At 42.9% G+C, this 19,696-nt stretch overlaps 2 protein-coding genes across 11 annotated transcripts in view; one reads left to right on the top strand and one right to left on the bottom strand.

Moving 5' to 3' along the window:
• Window positions 1–19,696, top strand: part of LOC311579674 (protein Njmu-R1) — a 216,181-nt gene that overhangs the window by 152,459 nt on the left and 44,026 nt on the right. The window lies entirely within an intron of this gene.
• Window positions 1–19,696, bottom strand: part of RHOT1 (ras homolog family member T1) — a 69,610-nt gene that overhangs the window by 45,367 nt on the left and 4,547 nt on the right. For all 8 annotated transcript variants that reach the window (XM_084747991.1, XM_084747992.1, XM_084747987.1 and 5 more), the window contains 5 exons: window positions 7,521–7,579; window positions 3,796–3,877; window positions 1,782–1,825; window positions 1,300–1,353; window positions 352–404 (listed from right to left, as the gene is read on the bottom strand). In XM_084747991.1, the coding sequence (XP_084604117.1) occupies window positions 352–404; window positions 1,300–1,353; window positions 1,782–1,825; window positions 3,796–3,877; window positions 7,521–7,579 (292 nt within the window). The remainder of the gene's footprint in view (window positions 1–351; window positions 405–1,299; window positions 1,354–1,781; window positions 1,826–3,795; window positions 3,878–7,520; window positions 7,580–19,696) is intronic.

The following is a 19,696-nucleotide window of genomic DNA, read 5'->3' as shown; positions in this document are numbered from 1 at the left end:
GTGTTTTGCCTGCATATACGTCTGTGTTCCATACTCGTGCCTGATGCCTAAGGTGGTGAGCCATGTGGGCGACAGAAATCCAACTTGAGTCCTTTGTAACAAGGGTTCCTAACCACTTTAGCCCTAAATCCTGCAAGTTACCCTCTGACACATTTGCACACATACATACATAGACACAGACAGTCAGACACACAAATAAATAAATATTTGAAAGAAAAACCAAATGTGGGACATGTTAGTAACTGGTGGATCTAGGTAAAGGCTTTACAGCTATGTTTGTTACTGCTTTTTACATCTTTTCTCCCCAAGTCTGAAAATTGCAATAAAAGTTTGAAAGCAAAAGAATAATACCTGCTGTCTTTGTCTGTCCTTTCATTTATGAGAGGAATCCATCGGCTTGTTACCTAAAATGAAAACAAGTAGGAGTGAAGCCACACCTTTGAACATAGTACCTTTGAAAGGTCCACACCTTTAGTCATAGCACTCGGGAGGCAAAGGCAGAGCAATTTGTAAGTTCCAGACAACCTGGTCTACATACTGAGTTCCAGACCCGCCAGGGCTACCTAGTGAGATTCTGTCAATAAAATAAAATAAAATGGAGGGGGGGAAGTATACTTTTATTTTTAAATTATTATTATTTTGTGATTATGAATGTTCTGTCTGCAATTACGTCTGCACACCATGAGCATGCCTGGTGCCGAGGCCAGAAAAGGGTGTCAGATCCCGTAGAACTAAAATGGTGCTACAGATGAAGAGAAGCTTCTGGAAACCTGACCCTCTGAGCCATCTTTGCTCTCTACTTTGCTGAGTCCTTAAAACTCTGACTAGAGGATCAGCTTTGATCAGATTTGCCCCCATAAAGCTAGGCAGGTGGCACATATTTGGAATCCCAGGCTGAGGCAGGAAGATCGTGAGTTCCAGGCCAGGATAGGCTACAGGGCAAGACCCTACCTTAAACACAAAAAAACAAAGCTAGGCAGTGGTGGAGCATGTCTTTAATACCAGCACTTGGAAGGCAGAGGCAGGTAGAACTCTCTGAGTTTGAGGCTAGCCTGTGGTCTACAGAGCAAGTTCCAGGACAGCCAAGGCTACACAGTGAGACCCTGTATCAAACCAAGAAACACACAAAAACCCCACAGAAACTAAAAGAAAAAAAGCACAAAAATTTGAAGTAAGAGGATTATAAATTCAATGCCAGCCTGTGCTACATAACAATTCTAGACTAGCCTAAGCTACATAATAAGAAAGTAAATAAATAGTAACACATTGAATTTAAATATAGAGAAAATGTAAATATACCTTATCAATAGAATGTTTGTTATTAACAGCATAAACTATGCAGATGACATTAGCCTGGAAAAAAATTTAAAAATTAGTGTATTTTGAAATAAAATATACACAACAGCATTTGATTATCAACCACCTAAGATTTTTGGGCCAAAGGGAGAAGGTTTTGAAAAAAACTATATAAGGAAAGTATCCCTAAAGAACTAGAGCAAAAATACACATTCAAACACCAACGATGACAACAAGGAGTTGAGAAACTCCTGGTAAACTGCACATGGTGGCACACGCCATACATCACTCAACGGGAGGCAGGGGAGTTAAGACAAGCCTCAAAAACACTGAGAATTCAAGGCCAGCCTGAGCTACAAGAAACTGTCTCAATCCCCAACGGTCCCTCAGAAAAAGCATTTTCTTGGTAAGAGAACTAAAAAGACAGACTCAGGATTGTCACTGCTCACGCCTCGTGCACACACACAATGACTGTTTATACATACCTGTGATATTTCCTGATGAAGTTGTTCATCACTCTGTTCTGCTTCTACAAATGACAAAAGTCAGTGTTTTATAGTTTAAAAGCTTTTGTAACTAACAGTCAAACTAAAAAAAAAAAAAAAAACCAAACCTATCTAACATCCACATTACATAACTAACGTAGATGAGTTTACAGTTAAAGCACTTGTTGGTCTTTCGGAGGACCCTAGTTTGGTTCCCAGCACCTCACAGCAGCACAGAACTAGCTATGACCCTCCCAGCCTCCATGGGCACTAAGCATGAACATAATACATTTACATACCTACAGGCACACATACACAGTCATAAAAATCAATAAATCTGATATAGTGTTGAACCACTTGGCAAAGAAGCAAACTAAGGGTGATCCAGAGAAAGAAAAAACCCAACTAAGACATGGAAGCTGGTTAGCAAGGAAAAAGTATGTCAAGAGGACAATTCAAGCATGGAAGGGCAGAGGCCTTGTGTCTAGATCTAGGCCATCTGATCACAGCTGCAAAAGGGTCAGGCTAAAGAGATCAGCAACTCAAAGAGTGAAGACAGACAACACAGACACAGAGCCCAAGGCTAGAGAATCTGGACCTGTCATCACAGCGGGCAGGAGTAATAACAAGAAAGGCCCAGAGGCAAAACTAGAGCCGGATGATGAAGAAAGAATTCCTTTTCTGGGCTGCTAGGAGGTGGGTAAGGGCTCTTGCTACAGAGCCTGATGACCTGCGGGCGATTCCCAGAACCCACATAGTGGAAGGAGCGAATCAAATCCAACAAGGTATCCTTTGACCTCCACACTCACTGGTGTCCACACACATACTAAATAAGTAATGTTCGCTGGGCGTGGTGGCGCACGCCTTTAATCCCAGCACTCCGGAGGCACAGGCAGACAGATCACTGTGAGTTCAAAGCCAGCCTGGTTGACAAAGTGAGTCTAAGACAGCCAGGGATACACACAGAGAAATCATGTCTCAAAAACCAAAAAAATTTAAAAAAAAAAAAAAAAAAGAGTAAAGACAGTAACGTGTACAGTGTTACAGTGATCAGAAACAGTAAGATGAACTCTGTGTGTACATAGCTGTGTGCGTACACATGTGTGGAAGCTAGCTATGATGCCAGTTCTCTTCCTCCATCACTCACTTTAAGTTTCCAGACTGGGCTCTCTAAGGAACCCACAGCTCACACGCTGGCTCGCCCAGCCAGAGGATGCGCCTAGCTCTGCCTCTGACCAGTGCTGCTGTTATAGCTCCAGTGCCCAGCCTCTTACTCCGGCACCGGGTATCTGGTTGCAGCTCCTTACATTTGCTCGGCAAGTACTTTGACTACTAAGCAATCTCCTTAGCTCCCAAAGTGACCGTTTTAATTCATTTTTTGCAACAAAGGTTGAGAAATTAAAAAACACAAATAGAATTCAACGACTCATAATACATGTGTCTCTGTGTGTGATCCTGGAGTTCAAAATCAGAGCTAGGCAAGCACTAGTTAAATGAGCTACATCCCCAGGCCCTAACTTTCTGACTCTTTTTTGAATAAGTACACGTGTATGGTATACATACATGCATGTATGCACATTACATGTATGTGATTCACATATGTCTCTAGTGGCCAGAGGCACTGGATAACCCTGAGGCTGGAGTTACCGGAGGTTGTGAGCCTAACGTGTGCTGGAACTGGACTCAGGTCCTCTGCAAGAGCAGTATGTGATTTTTTTTTTTTAAGACTTTATTTATTATTATGTATACAGTGTTCTGCATGCATGCATACCCTGTGAGGGAATCATATCACATTACAGATGGTTGTGAACCACCATGTGGTTGCTGGGAATTGAACTCAGGACCTTTGGAAGAGCAGGTGATGCTCTTAACCACTGAGCCATCTCTCCAGCCCCCGAAGTATGTGATCTTAAAAAATGAACTTTTGAACATTATTTTAAAGCTCAGTGAGGTTATATTTCAGGACTAATTCAATTTAAACCCAGAGCCTCACCCACAAGAGGCCACCCATTACCTGAGTAATCAACAATGTGTGTTGGAACTCTCTCAGGGGTAACATCAGCTGGAATGGTGATTTCTTCTGCCCTAGGAGGAACCTTTATTTGAAAACAAATATGAAAATAAATGTAGCAAAATTATCCATCAAACTTACTAATAGACCAATAGATTTATATATATATATCTTTTCAGAGCTTTCCTTTTAGGTATTCACTACATTTTTTCATTGGGGCACTTTATCATATAAGCAAAACTACAATAAAAACATTTTTTAAAGATTTATTATTGATACAGTATTCTGCCTGCATATGAGCCAGCAGGCCAGAAGAGGGCACCAGAGCTCATTATAGATGGTTGTGAGCTACCATGTGGTTGCTGGGAATTGAACTCATAACCTGTGGAAGAACAGCCAGTGCGCTTAACCTCTGACCCATCTCTCTAGCCCCAATAAAAACATTTTTAAGAGCCAGCAAGATGGGTCAGGAAACCCTGGAACCCTCATGCTGGAAGGAGAGAATCTACTCCTACAAGTTGTCCTCTTGCCTCCAAATGTGTACTGTGGTGTGTACGCACAAAGAGAGAAAGGTAACAAATAAAAACACAGTAAGAGCAGGGTGGTGGTGGATCACGCCTTTAATCCCAGCACTCAGGAGGCAGAGGCAGGCGGATCGCTGTGAGTTTGAGGTCAGCCTGGTCTACAAAGTGAGTTCAGGATAGCCAAGGCTACAAGAGAAACCCTGTCTCAAAAAACCAAGAAAAAAAAATTGGCAATAAAATAAAAAAACAAAGGGAAAAATAAGTTTCTAGCTAGGGTGTAGCTCAATGGCAGAGCGCTTCCCTAGCAACGTCCAGCCCAAGTTAAAAGAAAAAAAAAATTCTACCTTTGTAATCAGAGGTCATATTAAGACTATATCAAGTTTTTCACAAACTTAAAACAATTCTTTATTTGGTCTTCAAATATTAGATTTTTTTTTTAAACTATAGTTTTCTTTCTTTCTTTCTTTTTCCCCCCCCCCTAGTTTTTCAAGACAGGGTTTCTCTGTGTATCCACGGCTGGGAATTTAAAAATTTACAAGTAAGGAGCTACATTAATCCAGGGCATGCTTACCAGGTGTGCCTCAGCAATGGAGACCATGTCTAGCACATGTAGGCCCTGGCTTATTCCTCAGCCTTGCAACCCCACAGAAACACAAGACAAAAGGACAACTGTCAAAGAGATACTAATTTTGTCTTGGCTAGATAAAAACTGGCTGGCTCCATAAACCTTGTGTATAGCAATTCCACATTTCAGAAAGATTGCATATTTTCAACAAAACTGGGATGTGTAGTTATTCATTCTTTATTTTAGTTAATTAATTTTTATGTGTACAGATTTTGCTTGCATGTGTATCTGTGAACCACAGGCATACCCGGTGCCCTTGGAGACCAGAAAGGTTACGGGATTTCCTGGAACTGGGGTAACAGACAGTTGTGAGCCACCATCTGGGTGCTGGGAATCAAACCCAGGTTCTGGGGAAGAGTAGCCACTGCTCCTAACTGTTGGGCCATTTCTCCAACCCCAACTGCATGGCTTTTTTGTTTTGTTTTGTTTTTTTCTTGTTGTTGTTTTTGGAGACAGGGTTTCTCTGTGTAGCCTTGGCTTTCCTGGGCTTTGTAGACCAGGCTGGCCTCTGTCTCCCTGAGTGCTGGGATTACAGGTATTTACCACCAAGCCCAGTATAACTTTTAAATATGGGGGAAAAAATCATATCCACACCCAAGAGGAATACTATACAACTACTCTAACCTTAGTTAAACATGTGAGACTTATTTGTTCCTCAAGATAGGGTCTCACTAGCTGGCCTGGGACTCACTGTGATTCTTTACACTAGCTTATCGTGTACATGGGCATCACAGCACACAGGCAGTTCAGGACGGCATCAGTTTTATACGTCCACCCTGTGGGTCCTGGGAATTAAAATCAGGTTGCCAGTCTCGGCAGCAGGTGCCTTTCCAGCGCCTCAGTTAAAACTTTTGCAGAGAACTTTAGGTATTATACCCTAAGTAATTCTAAATTAATGTTAATGATTCCACAATATATTCCACTTTTTAAATTAAGGAATTACTATTTGGTTCTTTGTTGTTGTTCTAGACAGGGTTTCTCTGTGTAGCCTTGGCTGTCCTGAACTCGCTTTGTAGACCAGGCTGGCCTCAAACTCACAGAGATCCACCTGTCTTTGCCTCCTGAGTGCTGGGATTAAAAGCATGCACCACCACACCTGGCCTATTTGATTCTTCCATAATGCAAAGGGAAAACAAGAGTTCCAGCCACAGAATCATGAACCTGAAAATGCTACCAGTGGGAGACAGAGCTCAGCAATGAAGCTGTTGCTTGGTATACACAGGCCCTGGACTCAATCTCATCCACCACAAAAATCCAGTCAAACAAAGACAGTGCCAAGAGACACATCAAAGTCTTAGCTCAACAATAAAACTGTAAAAGTATTTCTTTCTTAACAAGAGTAAGAAAGGGTAAATGCAAACTGACATTAATCTTATTTTACTTGTGTGCGGGAGCAGGTGTACTTCCAGAAGGTAAAGTTACAGGTAGCTATGAGGCACCTAACACGGGTCCTGGGAATTGAACATGAGCTCTCTGGAAGAATAGCAAGTGCTCTTAGGTTCTAAGCTGTATCTCCAGCCTCAAACTCTGGAAGAAACTTGGAAGAAACAAAACAAAAAACCAAAACAAAGCAAAAACAAGCCAGACCTGTAAATGCAGCATTTGAGAGGCAGAGGTGGAAGGATTAGAAAAAGTTCAGACCAGCCATGACTACATAGTAAGTTCGAGACAATAATAATAATACCAAAACTAAATCCACCTGGTTTCTGGTGGTACTTCATTATTGTAAATTTAATGGCATACCCAACAATTCTTTGGATATGTAGACAAAATAGAATGAACTCACTTCTAATTTATAAAATGAAACAGGTAGGTAATCTTAGTTACATCAGAATTATAGTATTTCTGACAAAAACACCTCAGAGCTGGGCAGTGACAGGCAGAAGGCAAGAGGTATCCAGACCGTGATCTGCACAATACTCCGCATCTCTTTCTTTCTGGAAAATGCTTTCTCTCTAACAACAGCTTACACAGCTGACAGGCTCTCTAGACCCTTCCTGCTGCCACTGTAAACGTGAGGCAACTAGGCCAGGCTGTGGTGGCGCACGCCTTTCCCGGCACCTGGGAGGCAGAGGCAGGCGGATCTCTGTGAGTTTTGAGGCAGCCTGGTCTACAAAGTGAGCCTAGGACAACCAGGGCTACACTAAGAAACCTTGTCCCAGAAGGAAAAGAGAGAGAGAGACAACGAAGACCCAGAGTGACAAACGTCAAGGCCACTGGCTGGTGAGATGGCTCAGTGACTTGCCAAGCAGTCACAAGGAAGGAGCAGAGAACTGACCCACATGAGCTGTCCTCTGAGCTCCACGCTGTGCTGTGGCATGCATGGACGCGTGCAAGCACACATACACACAACGTAAAAAACAAAACAAAAAAATTTAACCGCAAAGTGAAAGGCACAAAATCTCTTTCATAAGCCAATGTCCTCTGTAAACTAATGAGCTTTTTTTTTTAAAAAAACTAATGAGCTTTTTAAAGTCTTAACTGGAAGAAACACATGAAGGTGGCATTGATGTCATTTTAACTTATTTTTTATAAGTCTAAAAACAAAACAAAACTAAATATGACAAAGAAATGTTTACCTCTTCTGGAAATTCTTCACTGACCAGAGACATAATCAGTGACGTCTTCCCAACTCTAGCTGTTAAAAGAAAAAACTTCACTTTAATAAACCACTTTGGTTCTACAGGAACTCAAATCCAGTAGCCACACAGGCAGTTTAGTAGTTGTCGAGGGAAAGGCAATCTTAGGCCCATTTCCGAAAGCCTCCTGCAGTGCAGGTGTTCTAGCACTTTCTAGTGCTTTGCCTGTAATTCCAGCTACGTGGGGAGGCTGAGGGAACAGAACACAGTAAGAAAAACCTTCATGCATTACCTATTGAGAGTTGTATATGAATCTATCCCATAATATAAACTGTCTAATGTTCCTAAAAATGAACGTTTTGATCATTTCTAAATTTTCACTTTTACAAATAATGTTGTAATTCACATTCTAAAGCACCAATCTCTGGAAGCAGAATTCAGGTTAGCACATAGTTAACTACGCTCACAAGACATACTTCAACGTACATCTTCACCAAACTAAAGACATGAAAAGGGCCTAACTTCCTGTGTATGTACACTCCTTCCTATTTTGTTCTATATTTAAAGGGTAAAATGCAAAAAAAAAAAAAAGAATAGCCAGGCGTGGTGGCGCACGCCTTTAATCCCAGCACTCAGGAGGCAGAGGCAGGTGGATCTCTGTGAGTTCAAGGCCAGTCTGGTCTACAAAGTGAGTCTAGGACAGCCAAGGCTACACAGAGAAACCCTGTCTGAAACAAACAAAAAATAAAAATAAAATTTTCTGTTCCAATTATCTTTTAAATAAAGTAAAGTTAAAATCTCAATGTTTATTATGAAATCTGACTTCTCTATTGCAGTCCCTTTTCTGATCACATAATTACTACTGTCAGACATAAGCCCTCACCAACCAAGTCTATCGGAGCCACTAGAGGGAAACAGACCACTGTCTGTTAGTCTCTGCCATGTGGCAAAACACAAATTCTAAACACAAGTCCAAATATGAAACATGGTAATTTCTAAGAGTTAAGAACACTCCAGGTTCCTTCCTAAAGGACCGAAAGCACAAGTCAAATCTGGGAAAATGGTGAGTGGTTAGAACACACAAGAGTGTGCGCTGGCCACAGCATGGGGGGTATGTGCAAGTAGAGAGACAAGTTACATGGCTCAACAGGTAGCTTCCAGCTCTGTTTTATGTGTACGTGTGTATGTGGGAGTATATGTACATGTGTATAGGTACCCAGAGGGTCCAGAGGACAGTTAGGACCCCTGGAGTTACAGGTGGTTGTGAGCTGCCCTCGTGGATGCTGGGAAACAAGCCTGGCTCTCCTAACTACTGAGCCATTTCTCTAGCCCCCCCTCCCCCTACAGACAGACTTTCTGATTGTCCTGTGTCAGAAGAGGCATGGGGCACTTCTCATGCGGCTCACAGCAAATTATCTGTTTTGATCAGAGCCTCCATTACAAAATGCCTGGCACCTAGCTAACAACACTAGCTTATCTTGCTCACCAATTTTCAGACAGGAAATGTGCAGCTCAAAAAGAGATTTCCTTAAGATCTCTCTAGAGCTACAGACTTTAGAGAATGGCTTCTCTCCTGCCGGTCAAGCCAGTGTTCTCTTTCCCACACTTTGAAGGCTGCTAAGGGACACACAAGCAAATAATGCAGTTTAGTTAAAATACTCGCTGGTGTCAGGCATGACGGCGCACACCTTTAACCCCAGCACTTTGGGGGCAGCGGCAGAGGCTGGTGGATTGCTGTGAGTTCGAGGCCAGCCTGATCTACAAAGTGAGTCCAGGACAGCCAAGGCTACACAGAGAAACCCCGTCTCAAAAAAAACAAAAAACAAAAAAAAACCAGAAACAAAAAAATTCTTGCTGGCTCATTGCTGACTAGTTAAGAGTACACACACTCACACTCAATTTCCACTTTTTCTTTTCTTTCTCTGTTTGCTCTTGAAGTGTTTGGTGGCACTGAAGCCTGCATCATTGCAGTGAGCTTGGTGCTGGCCAACATGTGCCCTGCCAGAACTGTGTCTCACCCAGACCTAGGACCTGCCTTGCTTTTGCCTGCACCCCTGCTACTAACACAGTGGCTTAACACTGCAAAACAGGCTTCTGGAATACCTGAGCTTCCACTGCCATCTGATACTGGCAATCTCTTTGTATGTTTTTTGGTTTTTCAAGACATGGTTTCTCTGTATAACCTTGGCTGTCCTAGACTCGCTTTGTAGACCAGGCTGGCCTCTAACTCACAGCGATCCACCTGCCTCTGCCTCCCGAGTGCTGGGATTAAAGGCATGCGCCACCACGCCTGGCGCAATCTCATTTCAAAAGAGCTAACTGTAACACCCAATGGAAAACCCGTTTCCACCTCTCTCAGTGAGGCTGGGAACCTCACCTAGCACATGGGCCTCACCCTGAGCGCTCTGCTCCTCTCCAGAAGCGGACAGCAGCTGAACCTGCCTGCTGGAAACCATGCACCTCCATTTCCTGCCTGGCAGCCCAGCTTCTTCAGAAACAGCAGAGCCCAGCCCCAAGACAGCCCAGGCCACTGCCAGACATGAGGGACAACTGAGAAGAGTTCAGAACAACGGAAAACATATTTTCTAAAAATGATTTGTGGCCGGGTGTGGTGGCGTACGCCTTTAATCCCAGCACTCGGGAGGAAGAGGCAGGCGGATCGCTGTGAGTTCGAGGCCAACCTGGTCTACAAAGTGAGTCCAGGAGAGTCAAGGCTACACAGAGAAACCCTGTCTCGAAAAACCAAAAAATAAAAATGATTTGTGTCTTAATTTCTGTCAACATTTGTGGAGATCAAAGGATAGATAACTTGTGAGAGCTGATTCTCTCCCTCCACCGTGTGGTCCTCAGGGTTGGTGGCAGGCACCTTTACTCACTAAGGCTTCTCGAAGGCTTCCGCGTACTTCCCCTGAGCCACACACTTGAGACAAGACCTCACTGTATAGCCTAGGAACTCGAAGTGGTTTCAAATTCCCAGCATTCTGTCCCAGTCTTTCAAGAAGGGAAACTACACGTATAAAGTACTGTGCTGAGTCCATGTCTATCCTTAATCCAAGTTCCCCACATAACATATAACATTTTACTGTATTTGTGTGTGCGTTATCCTTTATCTGTCTCGCTCTGTTTGTTTCCCTGTGTGGCCCTGACTGTCTGGGAACTCTGCAGACCAGGCTGAGATCCGTCTGCCTCTGCTTCCCAAGTGCTGGAATTAAAGCCCTGCACACCACCACCCAGCTCTATCTGTCTCACTCTTACTTAGGCAGTATCTGTATCTATTACACAACATGAGCTTACCAGCTAATGAATAGCTAGAAACACATACAGCATCATTTGAGAATAACTGTATCTTGGTGTATATTTCCTAAAAGTAAGTTCATTCTCCTATGTAGACAAAGTATCATGTCAGAGATATTAAGTTAACTATAAATACAGTAATATTATCCAATCTATTGCATTTACTTACTACTAACCTTTATAGAAAATGAGGGGGAGGGAAATTGGCTGCTGTCTCTTTAGTCTCTTTTAAACTGGAAGCATTGTTTGAGTCAGTTTCATTTAACCCGTGCTGGCCTTGAATTCAAAATATAGCTAAGGATGACACTGAAAATCTACTTTCTTTCTTTCGAAGACAGTGTCTTACTATGTAAGTCTGGCTGTCCTAGAGATCACTATGTAGATCAAGTTGGTCTTGAATTCAGAAATTCCCCTGCCTCTGCCTCCTGAGTCCTGGGATTAAAGGTGTGTATTACCAGGCCTGGCCTTCCATAATTTCTGAAATAAAAATTATGCTAGTGAAAACTGCCAATAAGTACTATTTTAAGTTATTTTGGTGCTAAAATTTGACAAGTTCTAGATTTACAGATATCAACTGAAATTAATCTAAATATTGACAAATGAGATATACTATTTTATGTTTTCAATAAATATATGCCTTTTTATGTATATGGAGTTTGTGTATGCTGAGATCAAACACTGGGCATCTCAAATACTAGGCAGGTGCACTGCTCGTGAGCTAGATCCCTAAACCCAACAGGTATTTCTGGCAGTGAACTTTGAATTGGAGGCCAGCTTGGTGTACAAAGTGAGTCCAGGATAGACAAGGCTACACAGGAAAACCTTGTCTCGAAAAACAAAGAAAGAAAGAAAGAAAGAAAGAAAGAAAGAAAGAAAGAAAGAAAGAAAAGTATTTTAAGAGTGCTGCATCTGAGCCAGGCATGGTGACATACACCTTTAATCTCAGCACTCAGGAGGCAGAGGCAGATAGCTGTGAGTTCGAGGCCAACCTGGTCTACAAAGCAAGTCCAAGACAGCCAAGATAACATAGAGAAACCCTGTCTCAAAAAAAACAAAACAAACAAACAAAAAACAAAAAGAGTACTGCATCTAAGATCCAAATAGCCCTCCAACATATCAACAGTGGGCTCCTGAGGGATTTCCTAGACTGTGAAAACACAGAGTATTTCTTATCAGCTGTTAAGCATTTCAGCAGAGACTACTTGCTGTCCACTATAGGATCCCTTAGCACAGAACAAATCAAATGGCAAACCGTCTTCCTGGTCGTAGCTCCCTGCTGTTGTTCCCTGGACCTTACTGTATCTCCTGCAATAGTTTTAGAATAGAGAAAGGGATTATGAGGAAATTCAGATTTCTTCACTTTTCAGTTCACTAGTCCAAAGGGCAGTTCTGGCTGCTTGAACTCCTATCAGCTCTGTGCCAGACACATGCCCAGGGGAGGCCTCTAACACAACAAAGGAGACACTGTGGGAGTAACATGACAACTAAGCAACCTTACTGACGCTCAAAGACAGAAGACACGGACACACACGACAGAGGGCCAAGGAGTGTGGGTAATTCAGTTAATATCATTTACGTCAGTTACTACTTCTTAGAGTGTGATTATACTTGTTCATATCCTACCTACACATCTAGAAAACAATCTGAGACAATTTAACTGACTAAATTATAAAAATTCCATCTAGGGTCAGACATGATGACATGTACTTTTAATCCCAGCACTTGGGAGGCAGAGGCAAGAGAATTTCTTTGACTCCAAGGCCAGCCTGGTCTACAGAGTGAGTTCCAGGACAACCACAGCTACACTGTAAGTGAGACCCTGCCTCAAAATAAAATCTTTTTTTCAACTGCTCCAGAAATATTCCCATGAGGAAAAGAAATTCTCAGCTCTTCTTTAAATAGTATACTAGTTAAAAGTCACATTTATAATATATTATATAAAATATATTTATAAAATCTATGAAAATTAAAAATAAACATTATGATCAATATATAAACTGCAATGTAAGTTTATTTTATAAAAGTTGATATATTTAACATAAATATTAATATGAAGGATATAAATTATCTTTTGTTAGCCAACTATCTAATGTTCTCAGTTAAATGGTTTATAAAATGCAAGGCCATAATTATTCTTAAGGACAGAGGCCTCTGATCCAGTTCATTACAATATACCACTTGTATGAGACTCAATGCTTCTAAACAAGTCATCCTTTGAAAAATATAACTCACACCATACAACAAATTAGGCTTTTCTGGGTTTGAAGCTTGTGTTTTTTTATCACATCTTTTGAATGTCTAGTTCCAAATGGCAGCAAATTCCTAATATTTAGGAAGGAGAAATAACATTCCACCATTCAAATTATCCTTCCAGCAATATTGGCTAGTTGGCTAACTTGCTAACAAACACCCTTTGTCTCAAAGAGCAAAAGAGCCTACCCTTAACCTTGTGTATTTTTATTGAGAATCTTGCCTTTACTCCCAGCACTTGGGAGGCAGAGGCAGGTGAAGCTGAGTTCAAGGTCAGCCTGGTCTACAGACTGAGTTTCAGGGTATCCAGGGATACACAGACAAACTCTCAAAAAAAAAAAAAAAAAAAAAAAGGAGGAGGAGAAAGAAGAGGAGGGAGGAGGAGGAAGAGGAGGAAGAAGAAGAAAGAAGACGTCTTAATTCTTTCTAAACAACTGTATTTAGAATAAAGTGAGCAGGGAGGAGGGTGACTATGGAGTTACACTTTGAGCATTTGGAAGAATAATTCTAGCAAGGATCTTCCCTATAATGGGAGGCTAAAGCAGAAGACCTGCCTTGGGTTTGAGGCTAGCCTGGCCTATATAGTGAGTTCCAAACAAGCTTGGGCTACAAAGTGATTTGTTCTCTCAAAAGGATGGAGGGAAACAAAGAGGGAGGGTGCTGGGTGAGGTGGTGCACACCTTTAATCTCAGCACTCGGGAGGCAGAGGCAGGAGGATCGCTGTGAGTTTGAGGCCAGCCTGGTCTACAAAGTGAGTCTAAAACAGAGAAACCCTGTCTCGAAGAACCAAAAAAAGCAAAAAGCAAAAAAGAAAGAAAGAAAAGAAAAGAAAAGAAAAGAGGGAGGGGATAACTATGTCATTACCAAGGAACAATTACAGACTTGGTGATTTAGCCAAGTGTGATGGTACCTTTAAGCCTAGCACCTGGGACACAGTGACGGCTGGATCTCTGTGAAATCGAGGCCAGCATGGTCCACAAAGTTAAGTTCTAGGACAACCAGGGAAGGTATACAGAGAAACCCTGTCTCGAAAAAGAAAGAGAGAAAAGAAGAAAGAGCAAAAGGCCAGGCATGGAGTCGCATGCTTTTAGCCCCGGCACTTAGGAGGCAGAGGCAGATGGATCTCTGTGAGTTCAAGGCCAACCTGGTCTACAAATCAGGTCTAGGACAGCCAGGGCTGTTACATAGAGAAACTCTGTCTCAAAAAAAAAAACCAAACCAGAGAGAGGAGAGAGAGAGAGGGGAGAAAGAGGAAAGAGAGAGGAGAGAGAGAGAGAGAGAGAGGGGGGGGGGGATATGAATTATGTACCTGGGCCCAGTGGCTAACACATGCAGTCCTAGAATTTGGGAAGCAAGATGATCACTGTGGCCCAAGATACCCAGTGAGTTCCAGGCCAGCCTGGGCTACAGTGAGACCAAAACAAAACAAAGACCAGTGAGGATGGTGGTAGGTATGGGACCAAGAACAATTACTCTACACCTTATCTTCTGAAACAGGGTTTCTCACAGAACATGGCAGTCACTGGTCCACTAGGCGGGCTGGCGACTGAGCTCTGGGCAATCTGACTGTGTCCACTCTGGCTACTCTGGAGTTACAGACACATCTGACCACACCCAGCCTTTTTTTTTTTTTTAAAGACAGGGTTTCTCTGTGTAGCCTTGGCTGTCCTGGACTTGCTTTATAGACGAGGCTGGCCTTGAACTCACAGCGATCCTCCTGCCTCTGCCTCTGCCACCAAGCCCAGCTATTCCCAGCCTCATTTTCCCACCAGACAGGGTCTCTCAATATAGCCCTGGCTGCCCTGGAATTCGCTATGTATACCAAGACAGCCTCAAATGCATCAAGTGCTGTGATTAAAGGTGTGCACTGCACATCCAGCCTTTTTTGGTCTTTTTTTGAAGAGTTATTTATATATGTGTGGGTATTTTGCCAGTGTATTTGTCTGTGCACCATGTGTGTACAGTACTGGAGGAAGCCAGGAGGCATAAGACTCCCTACAACTGGAGTTACAGATGGTGTAGGCCACCTTGTGGGTGCTGGGACGCAAACCCAGGCCCTCTAAGAGCACAGCCAGTGCTCTTGCCCACTGAGCCGTCCCTCCAGCCCCACGCCCAGCCTTTTTTTTTTTTTTTTTTTTTTTTGGTTTTGCAAGACAGAGTTTCTCTGTGTAGCCTTGGCTGTCCTGGACTCGCTTTGTAGACCAGGCTGGCCTCGAACTCACAGTGATCCACCTGCCTCTGCCTCTGCCTCCTGAGTTTTGGGATTAAAGGCGTGCGCTACCACGCCCGGCTCCAGGCCCAGCTTTTTACGTAGGTGCTGGGCATCCTCGCGCTTTAGTGGCAGGCGCTTTACCAACTGAGCTGTCTTCTAGACTTTGAAGGGCAGATTTTAATTCGTAGGTGCTAGTGACACAGAAAGAATCTCTCTAGAAAAAGAATCTATACTTCATACATAATACCTTGTGCAATCATCCTATAATGCACGTATACTGTACTGGTAAGCTGTCGTGTCTTTTTTGAGCTCATTGAGAACCTGGTTCTAGAAGCAGGGTTGCCTCCGACCTCCATGTCAGATCTAACATGTTTATCTCCGTGTTTACCAGGGCCTTTTTTCTGGAGACAGATTAGCCCACCTAACTCTGCAACAGGGAAGGGCGAACAGCAGAACAGCCCAAGAGTAAATTACTGTGCCCTCAAGAACACTTCACAGGCGCTCCGTTTCCAACAGGGACCACTGTCATGCATCCCGTCATAGATAGTAAGTGCCGCCGCAGGAAACAGCACCCAGTTCAGGCAGCCATGGGATGCGCATTCCAGGAGAGAGCGCTCAATAAGGAACTACAGCTGGCTGCCTTGCAGGACTTTCTGGACACTGTACGCCCTGCGCGGACAACTTGACCTCTCTGCTGCTATTCACTCCTTCACTTGGAAGCCGCACCCCAGGGCAGCCCTGCCCTGTCTGGGACTCCCTGTCCTTCACTCCAGCCGACTGGGGCTGCCCTCTCAGATTTGGGTTTGGTTTGTTTTGAGACAGGGTTTCTTTGTGTAATAGCCCTGGCTATCCTGGAACCCTCTTTGTGACCAACTCACAGACATCCTCCTGCCTCTGCCTCCTGAGTGCTGGGATTAAAGGCGTATGCCACCACACACAGCTCAGATTTTTTTTTTCAATTTTCTTAGAATTATTTTTATTTCATGTGTAGGGGTATTTTGTTTGCATGTATGTCTGTGCGCCACGTATGTGCTTGGTGCCCACAAAGGTCACACGAGGACACTGGGTCCTCTAGAACTAGAGTTGCTAAGCCAGGTCCACAGGAAGAGCAGTTGCTCTTAACCACTCAGCCGTCTCTACTAGCAACCTAGTAAATTTCTACTAGAAGCTCTGATCATCCAATGAGGGGTCTTCTACTCTCTACCTATCAAGTTGGCTGTCACTTACTATTTATTTTTTTACCTTGGCTCATTATACACCTAACTCACTCATTCAGAACCCAACTTATGACATTTGTAGATCATTCTCCAAACTGCACAGAATATATCCTTAGCCACAGTGTGTCCTCCTAGATCAGTGGTTCTCAACTTGTCGGCTACACCCTGGGGTCACATGTCAGATCTCCTACATATCATATACTTACATTACAATTCATAACAGTAGCAAAACTACAGTTATGAAGTAGCAATGAAAATAGTCTTGTGGTTGGGGGTCACCACAACATGAGGCCTTAAAGGGTCGCAGCGTTAGCAAGGTTGAGAAACACTGTCCTAGACAGAGGGCATAAGCACTATTTAATAAGTCTTAATCTTTAATATTTCTCCAATGGAAAGCAACATGCTTTCAAGTGACCTTAGAAAGTTTTCTAAAATACATCCTGGTTTATGCTCAAAGTCTCTTAGATTTATGCCAGTTTATACCTGAAGAATCATTCTTCATTCTCATCAATTCTCTAAAGCCTCTAGTGTTTTGAGACATTAGTCTCCTAGAAAGACAAGCAAGACATAAAATAGACATAGTAATGCCACAGTAACAATCTCCTCTAATTTACAGCCAGAATACAGGGCTCTCCCCGACCACAAAACACACAAGGAGTGGTCAACGGATAGCTGCTGTCCCTTCTGATCCTGACACAACCACTGGATTTAAGACAAGAGGCCAAACTTGTGGGCTGCCCGTGCCTGCAATCCCTGCACTAGGGAGGCCTGTAAGTTTGAGGACAACCTACACTCACACTTCCTAACAAATCCAGCCAGTAAAATACTGTCTTAAAAGAACAAAGAAGAGCCAGGAGGTGGTGGCATATGCCTTTAATCCCAGCACTTGGGAGGCAGAGGCAGAGGGATGGCTGTGAGTTCGAGGCCAGCCTGGTCTACAATGTGAGCCCAGGATATCCAAGGCTACACAGAGAAACCCTGTCTCAAAAAAATCAAAACAAAACAAAAAAATGAACAAAGAAGAGAGGAGGATAATGATTTTGTTGTGTTTGCTTTTTTGAGACGGTCTCACTAGGTTGGGCTAGACCTTTCTATGTAGACAATATGAGCACTACCAGTGAAAGTCTAGAAGAACTGAATTAGCTTCAACTCATCCGTTCTTTCAGTAAACACTCCACTGCTATCTTGTGCAAGAGTATAGAAAAGAACAAGACAAATCCCCTGTCTCTGGGGTTAGTGCGTAGGCCACGGACTTCTTGCAGAAAGAGCAATGAAGAAAACAGTGTGAGTGAAGCGAAGGCCACGCTGTGGAGCACCTTGCTGGACTTCCCTCTGAGTGAAAGTTTACCTCCCTAGAGAACTTTTTAAGTGTGCAGCACGACCTGGGAGTGAGAGCTAGGGATCAACCCAGAGCCTTGAGTATGCTAGACAAGTACACGGGAATTTTTTTTTTTGAGAGATATTTTTTAAAGATAGTTCCACTAGCTTCGTGGAGAATGGAGAAACGTAGATAAGGGAAATCAGTTAAAAGGAACACTGCAAAAGTTTAGACTGTAACTTCACTCTGCACCTTAGGCGGAGGTTGGGGTGGTGGACGGTGAGTTAGGTATGATAGAGAAGAGCTATCAGACCATTTGAAAACAAGAAGACAGATCCATGGTAGTGACTTTAAGCAGAGGTTCTTCTCATTTTAATTTTTAAAACAGGACTTCAGGCCTGGCGTGGTGGGCCACGCCTTTAATCCCAGCATTTGGGAGGCAGAGGCAGACAGATCACTGTGAGTTTGAGGCCAGCCTGGTCTACAAAGCGAGTCCAGGACAGCCAGGGCTACACAGAGAAACCCTGTCTCAAAAAACAAATAAAAAAAGAAAAAACAGGAGTCCATTAAAACTGTAACTTGATAAACAATATAGCTGGACAGTGGTGGCACATATCTTTAATCCCAATACTTAGGAGACAGAGGCAGGCAGATCTTTTATGAGCCCAAGGCCAACCTGCTCTACAGAGTGAGTTCGTGAACAGACACGATACACAGAGAAACCCTATGTTGAAGAACAAAAACAAAGCCAGCCAGTGGTGGTGCATGCCTTTAATCCCAAAACTCAGGAGGCAGAGGCAGGTAGATCTCTGTGAGTTCAAGGCCAGCCTCGTCAAGAAGGAAAGAGACAAAGAAAGTGAGAAAGAGGGAGGGAGAGAAAGAAAGATAGAAAGAGAAAGAAACAGAGAAAGAAAGAGAGAGAGAAAAGAGGAGGAGGAGGAAGAAGAGGAGGAGATCTGGTGTCCTCTTCTGGCCTGCAGGCAGAACACTAATAATAATAATAAATAACATAATAAATAAATAATCTTAAAAACAAAAACAAGGGCTTGAGAGATGGCTCAGAGGTTAAGAACACTGACTGTTCTTCCTAAGGACCTGAGTTCAATTCCCAGAAACCACATGGTAGCCTCTTCTGGCATGCAGGTGCATATGTGGGCAGAGCAATGTATACTAAATAAATAAATAAATCTTTAAAAAAACAAAAACAAACCTGTAATAATGTTACCTAATGCTATTTGGATAAAGTATTGCTAATTCTATAACTAACAAAGGCATTTTTAAAGCATAGTAAAACAAACCTAGCAAAATGTAAGTTTATTTATTTGTTTTGTTTTCTGAGACAGAGTCTCTCTACTATGTAGCACTGGATGTCCTAGAACTTGCTATGTAAACCAGGCTGGCCTCACACTCAATAGACATCCACCTGCCTCTGCCTCCCAAATGCTTGGATTAAAGGAGTCAAATCTGAACACGAAAAATTATGACCTGAAGACTAAGTTTCATGTGAGCTCACTACTTTTAAAGACTTTTAGGAATCTATTTTGTAATAGTAATTCACTTTTGATCTGAATGGTATTTGATAAATAATATTAAGCTATGGCATAGCATTCCCTGCAAACAAATGTCTTAAGGCTTTACAGACAGCCTAAGTTCCTTATCTTTGTATTAAGCAGAAAGCAGTTAGTTAGCATGATGCCTAGATAGATCAGAAGTGGGCCAAGAAAATATCCTTTTCACCTCAGCAGTACACCAGAATGACTGAGCCTACACAATGCTGAAACCTTTCACCATTTCAGAGCACCAGGGAATGAAGCTGCTACTGCCTGGTTCAGGAGAGACACTGACAGGAATACAGAGTAACGGAGTGACACAAAAGAATATATAT

Source organism: Acomys minous (genome assembly GCF_964271855.1).
Source record: "Acomys minous genome assembly, chromosome: 12".
Taxonomy (NCBI): Eukaryota; Metazoa; Chordata; class Mammalia; order Rodentia; family Muridae; genus Acomys; species Acomys minous.
This window is presented reverse-complemented; position numbering and strand designations above follow the sequence as displayed.